The sequence below is a fragment of the Oryzias latipes genome, chromosome 12 (genome assembly GCF_053564925.1).
Source record: "Oryzias latipes strain Hd-rR chromosome 12, Olatipes_Hd-rR_3.1".
Taxonomy (NCBI): domain Eukaryota; kingdom Metazoa; phylum Chordata; class Actinopteri; order Beloniformes; family Adrianichthyidae; genus Oryzias; species Oryzias latipes.
In genome coordinates, this window is record NC_136248.1 from 22,352,912 (window position 1) to 22,370,665 (window position 17,754).

Genomic DNA, 17,754 nt, shown 5'->3' on the forward strand with positions numbered 1-17,754 from the left:
GGAGGGGGGTGATCAGAGTCATATCCAGGTGGTAAAAATAGAAGTCTTATGAGCCAAATATGAGGGTTTATGTGGATCAGACGGAATTAGCCACACATTTTTCCATAACTCTTTTCAAGAGATGAACTCTAAATGTTTCGCTTATTTCTTATTAGTTCACCAACCGAAAAGAGACAGGTGGCTGTTTGTTGGTGGATTCTCCAACCATGTAAATATAGCAATGAATGTGTAGTTCAGGAATGTGGCTGGGGCAGAAGAGTGCAGAGCTTACACCTTTTGAACTGAGTCAACTGAACCAAACTTTTCACACATATGTTGTAACTCTGCCTGTCACAGCGATTCTAAATAAATTTGACCAGATAGAAACCAAACCAATGTGGGACGTATTTTTGTGTGACATTATAGAGGTCATAAATAGCAAGGCAAAAAACAGAGGAGGTGCTAAATGACCTCAAGGAGTTTCAAACTTCTTACAAATTAAACCATTTGTGATTCTGATCACAGTCTGCATGGATCATGTGAAAGATTGTGTGAAAGAAATTCAAGGCTTAACATTTCTCCTTGACATTTAAATACAAAAAACTTTTTTTGAACTACAACTCTGTCAGTATAGTTGTCAGAATAACCGTTGTTACTGTGATACCTTTTTTCCCCCACTATTTTTTCTGCAGTGTAAGTTATTTAAGATATAATTTGGCCAATCAGAGGCCTAAATAAAATTAAGTGGTGTCTCACTGAATGTTTACAGCATTTGATTGACAGATTCTCCTGAGCCGCTCTCAACTAGTAAGGGTGTGGCCTTCCAGCAAGCTCACTCCTGATTGGTGAGAGTGGTTGCCATTGAAATGTTGACCCAGACTGACTTGCTTATAGACGTCGTCTGGCTTCGACATGGCGACATCTGTGTTGTGTAAAAATGGCGACTAAGCTGACTTTACTTCATGAGATCTGAAAGTAAGCCATGTTTAATGGGTGACGTCCCACTCGCTCGGTCCAGTTCTCATATACAGTGAATGATTCTGCCTAATGACAGTGGTTACTGTAACACATGGAGTTTAGTCAGCAAAGAAGTCCGAGAGATTAATTCGAAATTAAATGTTGTTTTTGATAACTAGGAATAAATAATTCCTGTTTAAGATGCATGTTTATGACATGCATCATATACCATAAATACAACAAATAAAATGTTTTGCTTTTTTTTATCCCTTTAGTGGGGCAACTAGTATTTTTAGAAAAGCAATGGATGACAACATAGACATTTGAAGTCTGATTTTTCTTTTTTAAAGAGACAATCATCTGCTTTCACACTGGAGTTTTCAATTTTACTTTTATCACATTATAGGAAAGAAAAAGGCAAAATAAAAGATCTTGTATGTACATTTTATTTATTCATGTAAAAACATTCAGGGATACGTTTTCCCAGTTTGTGCATTTTCACAGTTTTAAATATTTGCCAGAATGGGCAACTTTCAAGTATTGTTGTAATAGTCTAAGCTGAACAAAACAACACATTTTGTTTTACTTCTCCAGTGCTGAAAAGCCAGAAAACAAAATGACAAAAATACCCAGTCTGTCATCCTGTTTACTACATTTTGAGTTATTAAAAATAAAATAAAATAAAAAAGAATCACAATTTCTCATTTAAAAGAAAGAGATGAAGCAACATTAAGAATAATGTTCTCTTTTCCCCCTTGGATAAAAAAAAAGGTCAAAACAAAGTCATGAAGCGAGTTGTAAGATGCTTCTGATGCCTCATGGAGATTAAGTTAAAAAACAAAAACAAAGCAAAAGGTAGCAGCCCTCTGAAGAACTAGGAGGATCTGGGTTAAGGAGAGGAGGTGTCTGTTCACTTGGCACAGCCCTTTCAGTGTGGCTACATCTGTAACGTTTCTCTGCAAATGCAAACACACCTTTTACCAAACAATAGTTCAGTGCCAAGAGCTTTTTGAGTTCACAACTCTAAATCTCACTGCATAGTTTTGGCTTCAACCTACATTGGCACTTTTTGCCATCAATAAAAAACAAGTGCTGTTTTTACTGGTCTCTTTAAGGAACACTAAAGGTTTTCAGTGGCGTGAACAGAAAACACTCGCCTTTATCACCCATGACAGGGTGGGACAAAGAGACACTCTCCCATCCAGAAATGCTCCCAAAATGAAATCAGCTAAAGATGCCTGCTTGTGACACTTCCTGCTTACTTGTAAAAAAGCTACGTTTATGGCCTCTAAGCCAGTCCATGTGCAGGCCTGATAAATGAGCTCCCTCTGCCAATGTGACACTGCTGTGGCAATCAGATATCACGCCAGGCCTCCCCCTCTGAACCTCCCCGAGTGTGTTTTATGACAAGGACACATCCTTTCCTGCGCTGTTTGTGAAACAAACGTGACTTGACAACATCGCCAAGATTCCCCTAAACCCCCAGCGGTGAGATTTGAGAAGCCAAAGCGCAGGCATTTCCCGACGTTACATGAAACACGCTTCAGTTGTGAGCCCCGAGCTATGATGTACTGCTGGGTGAGAGGTCTCTGAGTTCAGAACCGCAGCTATCTCGAGCTGTCAAAACAAAAAATAAATTGGGATGACTTGTGACTGAAGCCACTCTTGGCAAAAAATATATATATAAGCCAACACCATTGTCTAAATGGATTCCATTGTTGCAGGATAGCTCCTCATTTTGCCATTTGACCTCACTCCAGCCTGGACCGTGACTCTATCTGGCTCAGCTGACCACAGTTCAGTCCATTTAGGGCTTCAGACAGTGTGTGACTGCAGATCTATTTATGACAGCAGTCCTCAAGCAGCCTCTTACTTTCTTTCTTCACCCTTCAACAAAGTCCTCCGACTTATCATTTTGCTCTCAAGTGTCAGGTTGTGTGAGCTCAGAATGCATTTCATCCTACAACAAGGATGGACTTGATCTGGGAGCCTATTATTGTCTGACTTCCAGTGTGTTACTTTGCAGACATGATGTCTACATGCACTTGGCTATTTGACAGCCAGATCAAACCGCTTATCTCTGGAGTTTTAGCCTTAAACTTGTTTGCATTTTGCAGCTAAAGTGCACCAAAATTACAAAAAAAACTTGTGTTTTCAATTGACAGCAAAAAAAAAATGAGAAAAGAATGAAATATGGGTATATGTTTTAAAGACGGGAGCACAGAAATCACTGAAACACATGCAAACGACTTCTTTGGCTAAAGTGAGACAGGAAGTGAAAATGGAGAGAGGAAAAAAAAAAAAAACTTTTTTTTGAGCCCGTCAAAAAAAAATTTTCTCTGTACGCTCCTAAGAAAAAAAAGAGATTTAATCAGGTTTTTGGGAAGAGCCATTGAGATTTGAGTGAACATAGCTGTTTACCCATTTGTGTGTGCCTGAACTTTAGTTGCTGGAGGTAAAATATACAAAGGACACCTCCCCCTCCTCCTCCTTTCCCAACGTGCAGCACGAGCTACAACTCCAAGCGAATAGAAGTGGGTCATCTATATGCCAAGTGAGCAGTCGGCACAACGAAACCTCACATGCTTCCTGCTCTGCCTGACAGCCTCGACAACTGACGGAAAGAGGAAGCAAGGAGAGGCGAAGGCAGAAGACAGAAAGTGAAAAGATGGAGGACAAGAGTTGTACATGAAGATTGGAAGCGATTGAAATCTAACAAAAGCGAATGTTGTTATTTCAACATAGTTGTGGACAAAGATCCCTACCTTTACTATTTAATTCTCTTTAAACACAAAGGATAAAAAAGGAGGGGAAGGAAGTCAAATGACGCCCTGAGATGGATTGGTGCATGCAATTTTTAATAGCTATTTAACATATAAGAGTGCTCTTTAGTTGATCTTCTTACTGCATTTTTAGTTTGTTGTGCTTAGCACTACTGATGGACGGTGGGACGACTTTTTCTGCAAAAAGAGCCTATCATCTGTTGCATAATTCACTGTTTCCGTACACGGCAGCTTTTTAAGTTAAAATACTATCTGTGAGACTTCTCATTGCAAGCGTTCCATGTCCTAAACCCACACATCAGCACCAACAGTCAGGAACAAATGACCAGATACTGCGTTGCACAGTTTTTGGTTTTTAAGGCTAAAACATCTGGAGTGGAAAGCCGTTTAAACCTAAGGCAGCGTGGATCGAATGTCTTATGCTTTTAAAAAAAAAAGTATGAAAACATGTTCCGCAACTCTTCAAGCCCAAAAATAAAAGCTGCTTTAGTTTTTGAAGTTTTGATCGAGATCTTGGCAAAGGCTAAACCCTACCACGCTCACAATCACTTGGTTCAAAAAAGCCTAAATGAAGAGTTCAAAATGCAGTTTAGCACAGTGAGACCCGACCTATGAAGGAAGAACGGTTACAGCTGATTCCCTCCAGGTTTTTCTTTGAGCCCCCCTTCCCCCACAACAACTGGTCTTTTTTTCAATGCTGGTTTCATTATAAAACTTGAGATATATAAAAAAAAGGAGTAAATATTTGAAAAAGAGAGAGAGCTGGTAATATGCAAGGAATTGGGGGAAAAGGTGATATTGTTCAGGTATCCAAGGCCAGTCTGGTCAGAGGAGCAAGTCAGTATTTGGGTGGGATGACCACAACAGGGTCACCATTCTTTGGCCGCCACATCAGCACCTGTGCATCGTTGGCATTGGGCTTGACCATGGCGTTCGGGGGGATGGGCTCATTCTTGCCTAATATCTGAGGCTGCTCCTGGGCCACAGGTTCCTTCAGGTTAGCCCTGAGGCCCAGGGGCTTCTCTGGATCCACGTGAATGTGAAGACGCATTCTCCAGCGGATGGTCTGCAAGACTAGTGTCTCTGAGGTGGCTTGATTGATGGCCACCAGCCAGGTGGTAAAGCTCTGGTCACGGTGGATACTGCTAAGCTGAGGCACGTTGCTGTCACTGACCGGAACTCCCCAGGTCACGCTGGGGTAGAAATTGTCATTCATACTAACAGTAAACTTGCTGTCCTTCTTGGTGGGGCCCACTACAATGCAGGTCTCTGTCGTGTTGCCGTACCACGGGTAGTTGACTCCATCCGAGTCGCTGATGGCCTGGATCTTGCCATCTCGAAGGTCAGGAAGCTCCCAACTTGACCTGAAAAAGAAAAGATGAGGAGGATTTAATCAGAGTGAAGCTTAAAAGTTTGAAGAAAGCCTAGGAGATTGAGATGAGAATGGTTGCTATTATGTCATAAGTCTTGACTCCACAGCTGCCAATCCTGCAGCTGTGGATGACCTTTCTGCATCAGTTTCATGAGGGAGGAACAGGATGCAGGAGACCAAACGTGACACGAAGGGCCAGTGGGGAGTGATAAAAGTTTGCAGCAACGGGGGCAGATTGGGCCTCAGACTTATTTTTCACCAAATGCTTGGACATCCCAAGACTTTACAAACGCACTTGGAACAGACAGATTGATTCTTCATGTAGTGGACCTCCAAAACAACTCCTGATCTTTGAGATCCAGGTTACACACAGGTCCAATTTAACTTTCTATTGATAACCCTGAAGTCAGTTTACACCGCCCTCTGCAACCTACAGTCAAGCAGCATCTTCCAATGAAAAGTCTATGTAAACTCACAATCTGGACTTTCAAAGTACCAACCGTTTGAAAATTGATCATAACGGAAAAATTAATATTTGCAGTTTGTGTTTGGCTGGAATAATATGACACCAAGTCTTTCATACATCGGAAAAGAGCTGTAAAAGAAAAGGCCTGGAGCAAGGATTGCGAGATTTACATCGACTAGAAACTTCGCACCAAGGCATTTCTAACTGTAGGTGACGAACATGCACTAGTAAACAGTAGCAAAAGAAAAAGAGGAAGAAGCCCCTCCCTGCTCGTCCAGTGTGAACACCATGGGCTAAATGTCGATCAGGTTTAGTACGTTCTTGACCGTGCATCACTTGTACAGTGTGTATGTAGCGTTACAGTTAGAAGTGAACACTTTACGTTGTCTAGGCAACAGATTATGTTACTTTTATGAGGAAAGGAGCATCTTTGATAGGAAGAGTACTATGAAGAAAATCATAAATTTTAAATTTACTACAGTTCTGTTTTTGAACAATATTTGTCTTAGTTTGTCACTAATAGGAAATAAGATATTGGCTACAAGAGTAACACAAGATTTTACTTACTTAATGAAAGAAAGTGATGCAATATCAGACAGGAAAACTGTATTATTCGGTACTATAAGCCAAACGTTGTTCAGATGTTCAATGTACAGCTGCAAAACCACTGAATGTTTGATGTCAATTATGCATTTATTGGTTGACCTCTGATGGGAAGATTGCAGGTTCAGTTCCTGCCTTGGCTACCCATGAGTCAAAGTGTCCTGACACTGAACCCCACATTCCTCCTGGTGGTTATAGGTTAATGCCATTGCTCGGCGGCGGAGTTGTCATCAGTGTGTGAATGTGTGTGTGTGCATCAGTGAATGGGACTGTGCAAAAGTACTTTAAAGCACTCTGGGCCTTAAAGTTATGTAGAGGAGCACTGGATAATGCCATATGCCATTTACCATTGGATATTTTTTAAATAAATTATTAGAATCTATTTATTTTTGACCAAACAAACTTCCATTTTTTATTTCTAAATCTTTTATTTGTGAGCATTATATTATTTTTGATTTAATAACACAGGACAGGAGCAAATAAAACATCTGAAATTGTTAAAATGTTTGTCCCGCTGAGATGAAATACACCATAACGATAAAATACAGAGACAATCACAGCTGGTGTCACGGAACAACTTCAGCAACCTTCAGTTTCATTGATTTTCTCTCTCCAGCGGACAGGGGATTACCTTTCATTCCCTGAAATTGAAGATCAGCAGGACAGTGGAGATAACAGCAGGATCTCTAGCCCCACATGGACTCACACTGGGGATTCTAAATTCACTGGGAGGTGGGCATGACAGACTCTTTTTTTAGCAGCATGTGCACATTTGTTTTCAGAAAGATAATCTAATTTAACTGCAAAATGATTTGTAGAAAGTTTACTTCTGCCCTGATATTGTGGTCTTTTTAACTTGACGGAATGCTCTTAGATGCAAAGTATGGTGATGAGCAGCTTTCGGTTTCTCAGGAAGATCTGGAGTCCACAAGTGCTTAGTTGCAATTTCCTGTCACCTATGCACACTGATCACTAGCTGATCTAGCAGCACGGATCAAAGCTAAAAGCTCTGAAGCAGGTTTTCATCTAAGACAAAATTGACTTAAGCCCCAGCAGAAATCTGTGACAGATGAAATGTCAGAGATCTGGGCCAGATTAAAGCTTCGGTGTTGTACTGGAAATGGTTCATCACAGTTCAGAGGCTGCAAGGCTTATTTCTGGTTTTTACAACTTTGCTGCCAGGTGGGTTTCCATATTGTGGGTGACTTGAGAGACAAAGACACACGACATGCTGAAGACTTCTAAGGGGTTTTTTCTCTGATTTTACAGGTAGTGACACCCGCTCTACTTCAGAGAAAAATCTTTTAACCCTTGTGTTATCCTAGGCACGTTAACATTGGGAGTTGGGTCATCTTGACCCCACTAGACAGTGCGCTGAACCTTTTTTCTTCAACGATTTGTGATCTTCACTGGTGTCCATGGATCACATGAAATCCTCTTCACCTTTATCCACCTTTGTCATGGTAGGGATAACACGTCAATGTAAGGGTGGGGTCATCTAAGATAGCACAAGGGTTAAAAAAAGTGCAACCACAACTCATCAGCATGTTTGTTTCAGAACTGAAGAGGTTAAAAAGTGCAGAGCCCTGGACATGCCATGAAAAAAGAAATCTCTAAAATAGCTATAATATCCACAAATTAACATTTTCTTTGCATTTTGTGCACAAAGAACACTAATTTGGGCACAGAGGTTTGCATTTTGTATTCACAAGTGAGTATTTTGTGTGCATAGGTCAGTATTTTGTGTGCATAGGTTAGCATTTTGTGTGCACAAGTTAGAGAAAGAACCCTCAGCTACGGAGTCCTGGACATGACATTGTGGAAAACAATTGTTCCCTCAAATTAGCAATTTCTTCAAATTGGTATTTTGTGCTCACAAACTGGAAATATAATAGCAATTTGTGGCCATAGAATGCTAATTTGAAGGAACATTTTTTTTAATGTCATGTCCAGGACTCCATAAAAAAGCATCATCATAATAATTAAACAATATTTAAAGCATTCAGTTCATTTTGTGTGCGTGTAGTATTGTGTTTTTGCACATACAGCAGACAGCATTTCAAAACAATTCCATTTCTAATTACCTATACTGGAGTGGAGCCTGAAAGTGCAACTAAAGGAGAAAAAAATCCTCCATAACACCATCCTCAGCTGTTCTGTCCACATGCAGCATGCTGAGCAGCACAGAAATCGCTCAGCTGAAAAGTCCCTGAACAGCCTGATTGACTGTAGCCTTAAAACGGGATAAAAGTGTGAACCCTAAGACATAATACAAAATACGAAAATGCATCAGAAACAGTAAGTTACAGAATTAAATTGAGATTATAGATTTTTCCACGAACCTTTTAAAGGCTGCATTTACAGATTTGCTAATGGGGTTGTGCTGGGGTGGAGGTGTCAGGGAAAGTTCAGTATTTAATCTAAGTCAGGCAGCTCTGGAGCATCCTCTCCTGCGGCGTCTACAGATAACATGCAGTTAAGATCAGCGTGTGTTTGTCCACTGCTTACAGTAGACGAGAAGTTGAGCAAACACGAGAAAGGAAAAGATTGCCCGACATGCTCAGAGGGCCGTTAGCTGCCGCTCATTCCGGATTTCAAAACTGAAACTGGTCCTGTCTGAGCGAGGAACCGCTGGACTAAAATAGCCGTATTGACAAGCGGATGGATCAGGCCTATATTTTCCATCTGTGTTGTAGCCTCACATCACCCAGGTTTTGCTGACACACGCAAGGCTGCACTCTGGATGTGTACTTTATTTCCCTTCATTTTCTTTATTTAACTTTAAAAAAAAATCTTTTTCAAAGCTGTTTGCAGAACAACTGTGTAACCCAGCCTAGTATCACCACGTAGTAGTATTTCCCTATAAGTAACTTTGGTATGATTGGTAGCACAAAAACAGGAACAAGAAACTCTTGCAATCGATTCTGTGAAGTCTTGTGAGAAAACAATTTCTTTTGATGTCTTGTGTTTCTTATTCATGCGTTTTACTTCCCATTTTGCTTGTAACTTCACATGTTTTGATTAAGGTTTTATCTTTTAAAGTGTCTGAAACAAAAGCTCAGTCGAACAAATAACACATTTTGACACATTTTTTAATGAATTATACAAAACAAAATCAAAATTTCTTCATTCTTATTATAACATTTTATAGACAGTAGTTCAGTAAACTCGATCCTTCATTCAGAATTTCTAAAACATTATCACAGCTTACTGCTGAATGCACTTTTGACAGCCATGGTTATTTCAGACTAAGAGTGATGGTCACTGGTGCAGATCTAAAAATGTCTTATTAGTTTAAAGCTCATTGAGAAGAAGAAGCCTGCATACTTACATCCCTTTGTCCCCGTAAGTGTTGAAGAACTCCATGTGGTTACACGCCTGAATCCAGCCAATTGTCCATGTCTCCTTTGCCGGCACAGGCGGCACCAGAACGCGCGCGGTGGCCCGGAAGTGCGGGGTCCTGTAGCGCAAAACCACGCCGGACCCCTCGTCAATGCTGGTGGGGTTAGAGTCGATGGACGCGTTCAGCTCCAGGACGATGATACTCTCTCGGAAACTCTTGGGCTTACACCTGATACTCTGGATGCAGCCCATTGCATTGAACTGCAACCCAATCCACAACAGCGTCCAGAGGTCTGGAGGAGGAGAGGGAAGACGCATGGAAAAACGTCGGAATTAAGTCTCAAAAACAAACATATATGTATCTCTTTGTCAAAAAAGAGGAACTCTGTCTGAAAGATGTTCATATTTGGTGTGGTGAGGACAAGACTTCCGGTGCGTAAAAAGGCACAAGTTCAGTTTAAAACTGCTCAGTGCGCATTTTGGATAAAAATAGTTACATCCTAACATCTGGCACCCATTTAGAAAGAAAGTTAATGAACTAAATAATTAAGAATGCAGATAATGTTACAAAGGGTCAAATTCCCTTCTCTGTCTATTTAACAGTCTCCACAGACACGTGTATTAGACCCATGGCAGCTCATATCCTGTGATGAATATATTTATGTATTTACTATGATAATGCGTGACATACGGCCAACAACTGCGGATTAAACGGCTCGTGCTGCGCAGTTACATGAGCGCGTCCCTATTTTGGGATAATTTAAAAATAACGTGCAAAAGAAGAAGTCTATACCTATGATGATTAGGTGGGTCGTTTCCAATGTTTGCGTGGAAATGATGGTGAAACCCCAGAGCCGGCGATAATTCTGCGATGACTCTGAGATAAATGAGATGATTCCGTTATTCTCCCCGCGTGGCTGCAGCGCAGGGCAGTGTCCCATCCAGAGAGGTCAGAGGTGGTCCAGACGGAGCACCGCAACATCTAAAGGACACGGTCGGGTCAACTTCTGCGCCCATTTCAGCGGACCCATGCTTAAGAACTAAAACATAATCCGAGAGTTAAAAAGAAAACAAACCAAAAAATAAACAAATAAATAAAAGTAAAACGCCTCTTTTTTGGAGGGGTAGGCAGTCACATGTCGACAGCCCTCTCTCTGAGATGCAGCTCAGCCTGAATTCCTGCACAGGCTGTCGGTCCTCCGTTCTCGTCCCATCGCAGCAGTGGCAGGTTCACCCCGCTCCGCATTGGTCTATTTGAGCTGCCTGCAATGTCTTATACAGTCCCTCGTGACGTCACTTCCACTCTAGCCTACATGCATAGTGGGAAATGTAGTCGCTGTGAATATTTTTTTCTCTTTATGACTGGAAAACTAAGAAGCCCTGGGCATGAATTGAAAAAAGTAATAGTTCCTTCAATTTACTACTTCAGAATTTCAGAAATCAGAAATTCTTTTGTATCTTGTGGGCACAAATGAGTATTTTGTGCTCACAGATTAGCATTTTGTGCTCACCATTGTGTTTGCATGAGTTAGTACTATTTTGTGGGCAAAAATGAGCTCTATGTGCGCACAATTAGTGTTTTGTGGAAACACATTAGCAATTGTTTTGAACTTTCTGTACAGGAACTTGTATTTTGTGGCCATAAGGTAGCGCTTTCTTCGCATTTTCTTTGCACAAAAATACTAATTTGTGTGCAAAAAAAACAATTTATGACCTCAAAACATACTCAAAATACTACTTTGTGTCCACAAAGTTCTAATTTGGGAGACCAAATTACTAAAAAGTGCTAATTTCAAACATAAGATGCTAATTTGTGAACACAAAATAGGCCTAATTTATGCCCTCAAAATGCAAATTTGGGTGCACAAATGTTTAATTTATGTCCACATAATGCTGATAAATGCCAATTTGTGGTCACAAAATACAAATTAGTTACTGCGAATTATTACTTTGAGGGAACAATTTATTAATTTCTGTCTTTGAATGTCATGATCACAATGTGTGCAGACTTTTGCCAACCAAACGCGAATTTGTGATAGCTTACATCTGTTATGTTTATAGCTTTTGTCTTTTGTCACGCGTTTTTAATAAATCATTTGGGACTTATAGCCTAATGTGCATATGTATTCAGCAGGTAAAGCAGGCCAAATGAGAGCATTCATAAAAAAAACGCCACAGACGACAAAATCTGATAGTTTACATATTCAATTATTTGATTTTCTTAGGATTTGAGTCTTTTTTTTTTTAAATCTAAGCTGTTGATTTTTGTTGTAAATCGTAAATGTTTGCACAACTGCATGTGTTACTGTTCGAAAATCTTTCTTATTTTTTGTTTTTGTTTTTTCAATAGGGATGCAGGAGTGTGGTCTGTCTGTTTAAGGACCTTGGAGAACTCCGCTCCACAGCAGGGCGCGCCTCTGGAATCTGAATCGCACTTGCGCGCAAGATACGTCAAATTCGGCCGGAAGCAACCTGCTCTCCTGTTGTTACGGAGCTGTTTTTGTCTCATCTTTTGTTAATGGAATTAGCCTCTCCTGGTTTTTGTTTACCCTTAAGCCAATTTTCTTGTTTTTTGTTTTCTTTGTAAGCGATACGCTTGCGGGTATAGGATGAGGTATGCGCATTGTTACTCCATAGGTGAGGAGATCCATGGATTGTTTACCACATGCAGTCGAGCATCTGTGTTGTTGCTGCGCTCGCACTGTGAGTCACAGAGGTGTTGTTTTATGCTCATGTTGCAGATCGGGCTCCTCATCATTGGCTGGACGCAAATGCAACCCAATCCAGCGTGTGCGCGAGGTCTAAACAGCATGGACACTGCGCATTCCGGAGCCTCTAAATATATCTAATATTAAGGCCAGGAGACACATGAGGGGGGGTTCTGGTTTATTCTGGGACATTTCACTGTCAGGACGCGCCACTTGAATTATCTCAGAGATTGCGATTAAAATTGGAGAGCTTTTTTTTAAAAAAAAAAAACAGTAAGAAAGAAATGCCATCGCCTTTCAATGTGAGATCCAGAGTCCGGGAGAGAAACGGTGTCCTGAATCGACCCGAGTTCATATCCCTCAACCAGCAACCAAGCGGCTCCACCGAGAGCCGCCGCGGCTCCAGACGCTCCGCTCCCACCATCATCATGAAGCCCCAAAGCAGCCAACAGAGCGAAGAACCTACCGACAGCGGCAGCAGGGATCGGAGGGAGTCCACCAAACTGCCGGAGGAAGACTGCATGCTGCTCAACCCTTCCTTCAAGGGAATAGCCATGAACTCCCTCCTCGCCATTGACATCTGCCTGTCCAAGCGCATGGGGGTGTGCGCCTACACGTCGTCCTCCTGGGGAGGCTGTCGCTCCATGGTCGCTCTGCTGGCTCTTACGGGGCACGGAATCACGTGGATCATTGGCACTATCGTGTGTCTCACACGGAGCAACACTCTGGCTGGACAAGAGGTCCTGGTGAACCTGCTGCTGGGTAAATGCAACCACTGACCTGTGCACCAAACCGCACAATGCATCACTTCTAAAATCAGACACTTAAAAATAGTAGGTGCTGACAAATGAACACCTTTAAAAATAAGTTTTGAAAAGGAGAAGGGGGTCTGAATAATACTGCTGTCTTAAAAGCATTAATATCCCATGAAGCTAAAAGACCATCACATTCAGATCATTGCAAAGTTTAAATCAATACTAATTCTCAAACTCAATGATTTGTTTGAAGTACATTTAAAACCAGGAAATAACAGTTTTTGATAAAGACATTTCAAGAAAACGCCATCTCACCACAATTTGGAATCTTTAAATGAAACAAAATGCAAGTTGAACATTATGTTGGCTCCACATCTGATAGAAAGCAGAGAAATAAAAGCTTAAAGACAATGAAAGCTGTGCTTTTTAACATGTTCTTGTGTCATTTTTCTGATGATGGAAGACATGTTTAAAGAAAATTGAGCTTAACCTTGTATTTATGAGTATTCAAATAATTGTAAATCAGGAGCAGACGATAAAATGTAGTTTGAAAGTGATTGTATTTATTATGTTGAAAATACGCCACGAGCTCCCTGCTCCGCTCCATTCTGATGCATCAACTTGTAGATGACTAGATCCATATATGTTATCGTTTTTCCTCATCCGAGCTGGCATCTGGATCAAAACTGTACAACTGGATAGTTCCAATATTGCTCCGCCTTGTTGTTTCCCCGCTAATGTTTGTTTGGCATTGTGAGAGGCTGTAGTCTTAACAGGGGAGTGTGGACAGAGAGCTCTCAGTAAGAGGGATGGAAATGCTCTGCGCCAATAGCTCCTCCCACTGGCGCTCTGCAGAAGCGATGTCCTAGAAAACAACACAGTTTTTATGTCATAAATATGGCATAATCATAAGTAGAAGACCACTTTTAAAAGAACACTGAAAATAAATCAGAAGATGATTGGAGTGGAACTTTAAATTATTGTAAACTGGTTTTCAAACAGATTGATTTGTAAAACAAACATGCAGCAGAACTGTAAAATTAATAAATTGTAGACGTTCATAGATGTGCAAGTAAAAAAACCCAAAAACAAATTTAGACTAATTTCAATAAAATGCACCCATCTACAGCAAAACCAATGAACATAAATGCTACAATTAAAAGTGTTAAACACGATCAAGTAATTAAGTGAAAACATGCTATTAATAATCAATGCATAATGACAAAGTGCAAAGCTTATATATATTACTTTGCACGTGACTCCATAAAAGGTGCAAAACAAGGCAGCAAGTAAACATCAAATAAAAAAAGAGTCTATAAAATGCACGCATTAACAGATTTTCTTTTAGTACTTGCAACAAACAACACTGCCATAACGCTTGCATAAAATTCAGAACATGTCTATGATTATAATAAGTGGGTGAACGTTTTTGTCTACGACAAGTAATACAATGAGCTCTGATGATAAAAGTTTTCACATTATCAAAAAAAAGAAGATTTAAGCTAATAACACATTTTTATTTGAGATGTAAGGTTAGCCTTTGACTTATAGATGATCCTGAATTGCTTGCACTCTTTTGAACCCTTCTCTACTTCATTTGTGTGATAGCCCTGATCCTTGACGTCATGACGGTGGCTGGAGTCCAAAGTCTCGTGAAGCGAAGAGGACCCTGGGAGATGTCGCCGGGCTTCCTGGACTGTGTTGCCATGGACAAGTACTCATTCCCTGCTGCCCATGCCAGTCGGGCAGCCATGGTCTCCAAGTTCCTGTTGTCCCACCTGGTTCTGGCTGTGCCTCTACGAATCCTGCTGGTGCTGTGGGCCTTCCTGGTGGGCATGTCTCGGGTGCTGCTGGGAAAACACCACCTGACAGATATGGTGTGCGGCTTTGCATTGGGAATGCTGCACTTCAGCCTGATGGAGACAGTGTGGCTCTCGTCAAACACCTGTCAGACTATTATTTCCATCAGCACACTGAGCTGGAGCCCTTTTTTTTGAGCTTTTGATGCAAGGCTTTGCCCTGCTTATTTGATACTTTGGCCTTGTAGTTGGTCTTGTGAAGTTATTTTCACAAGAGGCAGAAGATTTTACTGCAGGGTGTGAACAAATACTAACGTTTGACCTGCATGCTATGTCCCTGAAAGACAGCTTTGAGACACCCATCATCTGCTGCTTAGTCTCACTTAAATAGGAAGTTTGGAAGGTGTCGTTTTTGAAAAGTGTAGAATCATTGAAATGTGGTTGAATCAAACTCTGTAGCATCTTTCTTTCTATTTTCCTTCTCTTTTACTTTGCATAATACTGAGACCAAGGGAGAGCTTAAAACACAGTTTGGTGTTGTACTAAAAAAATGGATGGTGTTTTCAAGTGTAGACAGTTGTGTTGATAGTCTAAATCTTTCCAACTTGCATGCCAATTTTCTTCCTATTTTTCCCAATTGATTTATGTATGGCCTCAAACATAGAATCGCTGGACATTTTCAAAAAATTAATGGGCAACTAAAACTCAATGCATTAGTTGGTTCATCGATTCTGCTTTAGTAATGCTAGAATACATTACTTTTTTGGCAGAACTATCAAAAATTGCTAATCTCATCAATTAAAAAAGCTTCAACAAACCCTTGCTAAACACCTAAAGTGCGTAATAGATTTTGTGACACCAAATAATCTGATTTGGCCATCAGTTTGACATAAACATGCATCAATTTTATATTCTGTTTAAAATCAGTAAAGAAACTTTCCTTTTATTGAAAAAACAAAACTTTAAGGCTATTTTGGAATAGTTAAATATTGTTTATATGATGTTTATGGGTCTTTATTTTCTATACTATAAGTTGTATGTATAAAATGTGTTGTCATTGTCTTGCTTTATGTCAATAAAAAAAATCTGTTGGACAAGTAGAAAATAATTTTTTACTTTTTTTATTGTATTTGTACTGTCAATAGATTATTTTTAAAAAATCCAGTAAAATTTTATATATTGTTTTACTTCAAGACAGCTGGTCTCTGTTTTTGTGAAAAAAGTAAATACAGTAGTATTGAAAAAAAGTCAAAAAAAGTGTGGCTTGTTAAAGCTGCAGAAGGATGATGCACCCTAAGAATGCTTGATTTAATTTTATTACATTCTTTAAAAAAAACAGGAACAATTTTTGTGTGTTTTTACAGTAAAACACTTTGGTTCAAAATTTACTTTTTCTCCAAAATGATACTCAAGCAGTTACATGAAGTCACTTCATTTTGAAATTTGCAGCATTCATTTTTTTCACTTTTCAGAAAGTTCTGACTGAAAACCCACCACTGATGCATCACGTTGGAGAAACTGAAACATCTTTCATAAATTTCCTTTACCAACCATATTTTCTTTTATTGTGTGTTTTTTTCAGAAATCAAAACATGTTCCAAAAAAAGCATATAAAACTGACGAGTCTGGATTAAAAATAATATTTGAAGTCAGATGCAGTCCCATGACAAAATTGTGTAACAGGAAGATCTTTTTTTTTCCTCACTGCCATAAAGATTAAAAAAGCTGCAGCACTTTAGGATGTATAATTCAAGCAATGCTCGGATGATTACATGGCCAGCTGCTTTGTGGTTTCTCATTTTGTCACACATATTTGGTTAACTAAAGAACTCTACACAAGAAGTAATTTCATATTTAAAAAAAAGTTCAAGAAGGACATTTTAAGTGGACCTGCAGCCGTAAATTGACTTTACTTTAGTAAATTGGGTCACTAAAACAATCCTTATGGTCAAAATCCTAAAGGTGAAAAAAGTCTACATTCCTACTAGTCATTTTTTAAAATTAAACTTTACTTATATGGTGAAAATAACAAAAATTTGGTGTTGTTGCAAATGATTTGAATGTTCCTCTGAAATCAAGGCTTCCACTACTGCATAGCTTGTTCCCAAAATATGTCAGAGAGCCGAGGGAGATAAAACATGTGGATTATTCCTGCTCAGTCCACGCTTTTAGAGGGAACAGACCACACACTTGTTTGTTATGTCTGCAGGCTGCTGTTGAGTTGTCCATTACCAAAATAAAGGCAGCTCCTAGACACAACGTGCAAGGTGCCTGTCACTTCTGGATATGCTACAGGTATGGCCTTCAAATTAACACTCTCTGGTAACTGAGCAGTTGAATCACTGCCAGGTTAGATATCAGCTATGAAAGTTTTGACATATTCTGCAATGGGACAGTTTTTTTGTTTTTTGTTTTGTTCTTTTTGGCCAAAACTGTTGTCATGTACAGAAAAAAAAGAGATTGTGTCCCCTGTAGGACAATGATCCACACTACAGAATTCATAAACTCTCAAGACATTATTGTCATAAAATAATTGATTGCTATTACTATAAAAAAATCCGAAAATTATCTTGAATAATAGAAAAGCTTCACCCAATAGGACAATTAAAAAGGTGCAGAAGCATATATTTTGGTGTGAAAAGCATTGTACAGTCACTTTATCCATAAATATACCTTCTCTGTACCAGCTTAGTCCTGTGCAGGGTCACAGAGTTACTGGAGCCTATATTGCTACTATCAGGCAAAGGTTGTGTCTATTGTAGGGCTACATGAAGCTGATAACTACACGAAGTTACACCTAAGGAACCATTTAGAAATAATTTTTTAGCAGTCGCTGCATTTTCACTGCCATCTCCTGTCCTCCTGCGGGACAGGAGGTGGCAGTAAAAACCAACTGGAAAGAAGAGATGGAGGCTAGTAAATAAAAAATGAAGTGAAGGCTCCCCCTGGTGGTGTGGGAGTGCAGGTGCTTAAAGACAGGAAACAGCTTT

General features: G+C 39.9%; 2 protein-coding genes across 4 annotated transcripts; one reads left to right on the forward strand and one right to left on the reverse strand.

The window, feature by feature from the left end:
• Positions 1-1,366: 1,366 nt before the first annotated feature.
• Positions 1,367-12,800, reverse strand: fam78ab (family with sequence similarity 78 member Ab). Of its 2 annotated transcripts, none has more exons than XM_078956336.1 (3): positions 12,677-12,800; positions 9,492-9,795; positions 1,367-5,083 (listed from the first exon to the last, which is right to left on the reverse strand). In XM_078956336.1, exons 2-3 carry the CDS (start codon positions 9,752-9,754, stop codon positions 4,558-4,560), a joined length of 789 nt encoding a protein of 262 aa, XP_078812462.1. In that variant the 5' UTR covers positions 9,755-9,795; positions 12,677-12,800; the 3' UTR covers positions 1,367-4,557. The 2 variants fall into 2 exon arrangements, with proteins under 2 accessions (XP_078812462.1, XP_004074788.2); XM_004074740.4 differs by lacking the exon at positions 12,677-12,800 and adding an exon at positions 10,296-11,398.
• Positions 11,455-15,872, forward strand: LOC101170606 (inactive phospholipid phosphatase 7). 2 transcript variants are annotated; one of them, XM_004074876.5, is made up of 3 exons: positions 11,455-12,139; positions 12,244-12,972; positions 14,574-15,872. In XM_004074876.5, the coding sequence occupies exons 2-3, from the start codon at positions 12,495-12,497 to the stop codon at positions 14,960-14,962; spliced, it is 867 nt and encodes a 288-aa protein (XP_004074924.1). In that variant the 5' UTR covers positions 11,455-12,139; positions 12,244-12,494; the 3' UTR covers positions 14,963-15,872. The 2 variants fall into 2 exon arrangements, with proteins under 2 accessions (XP_004074924.1, XP_011480023.1); XM_011481721.4 differs by having other exon boundaries at positions 11,455-12,116.
• The last annotated feature ends 1,882 nt before the right edge of the window (positions 15,873-17,754 follow it).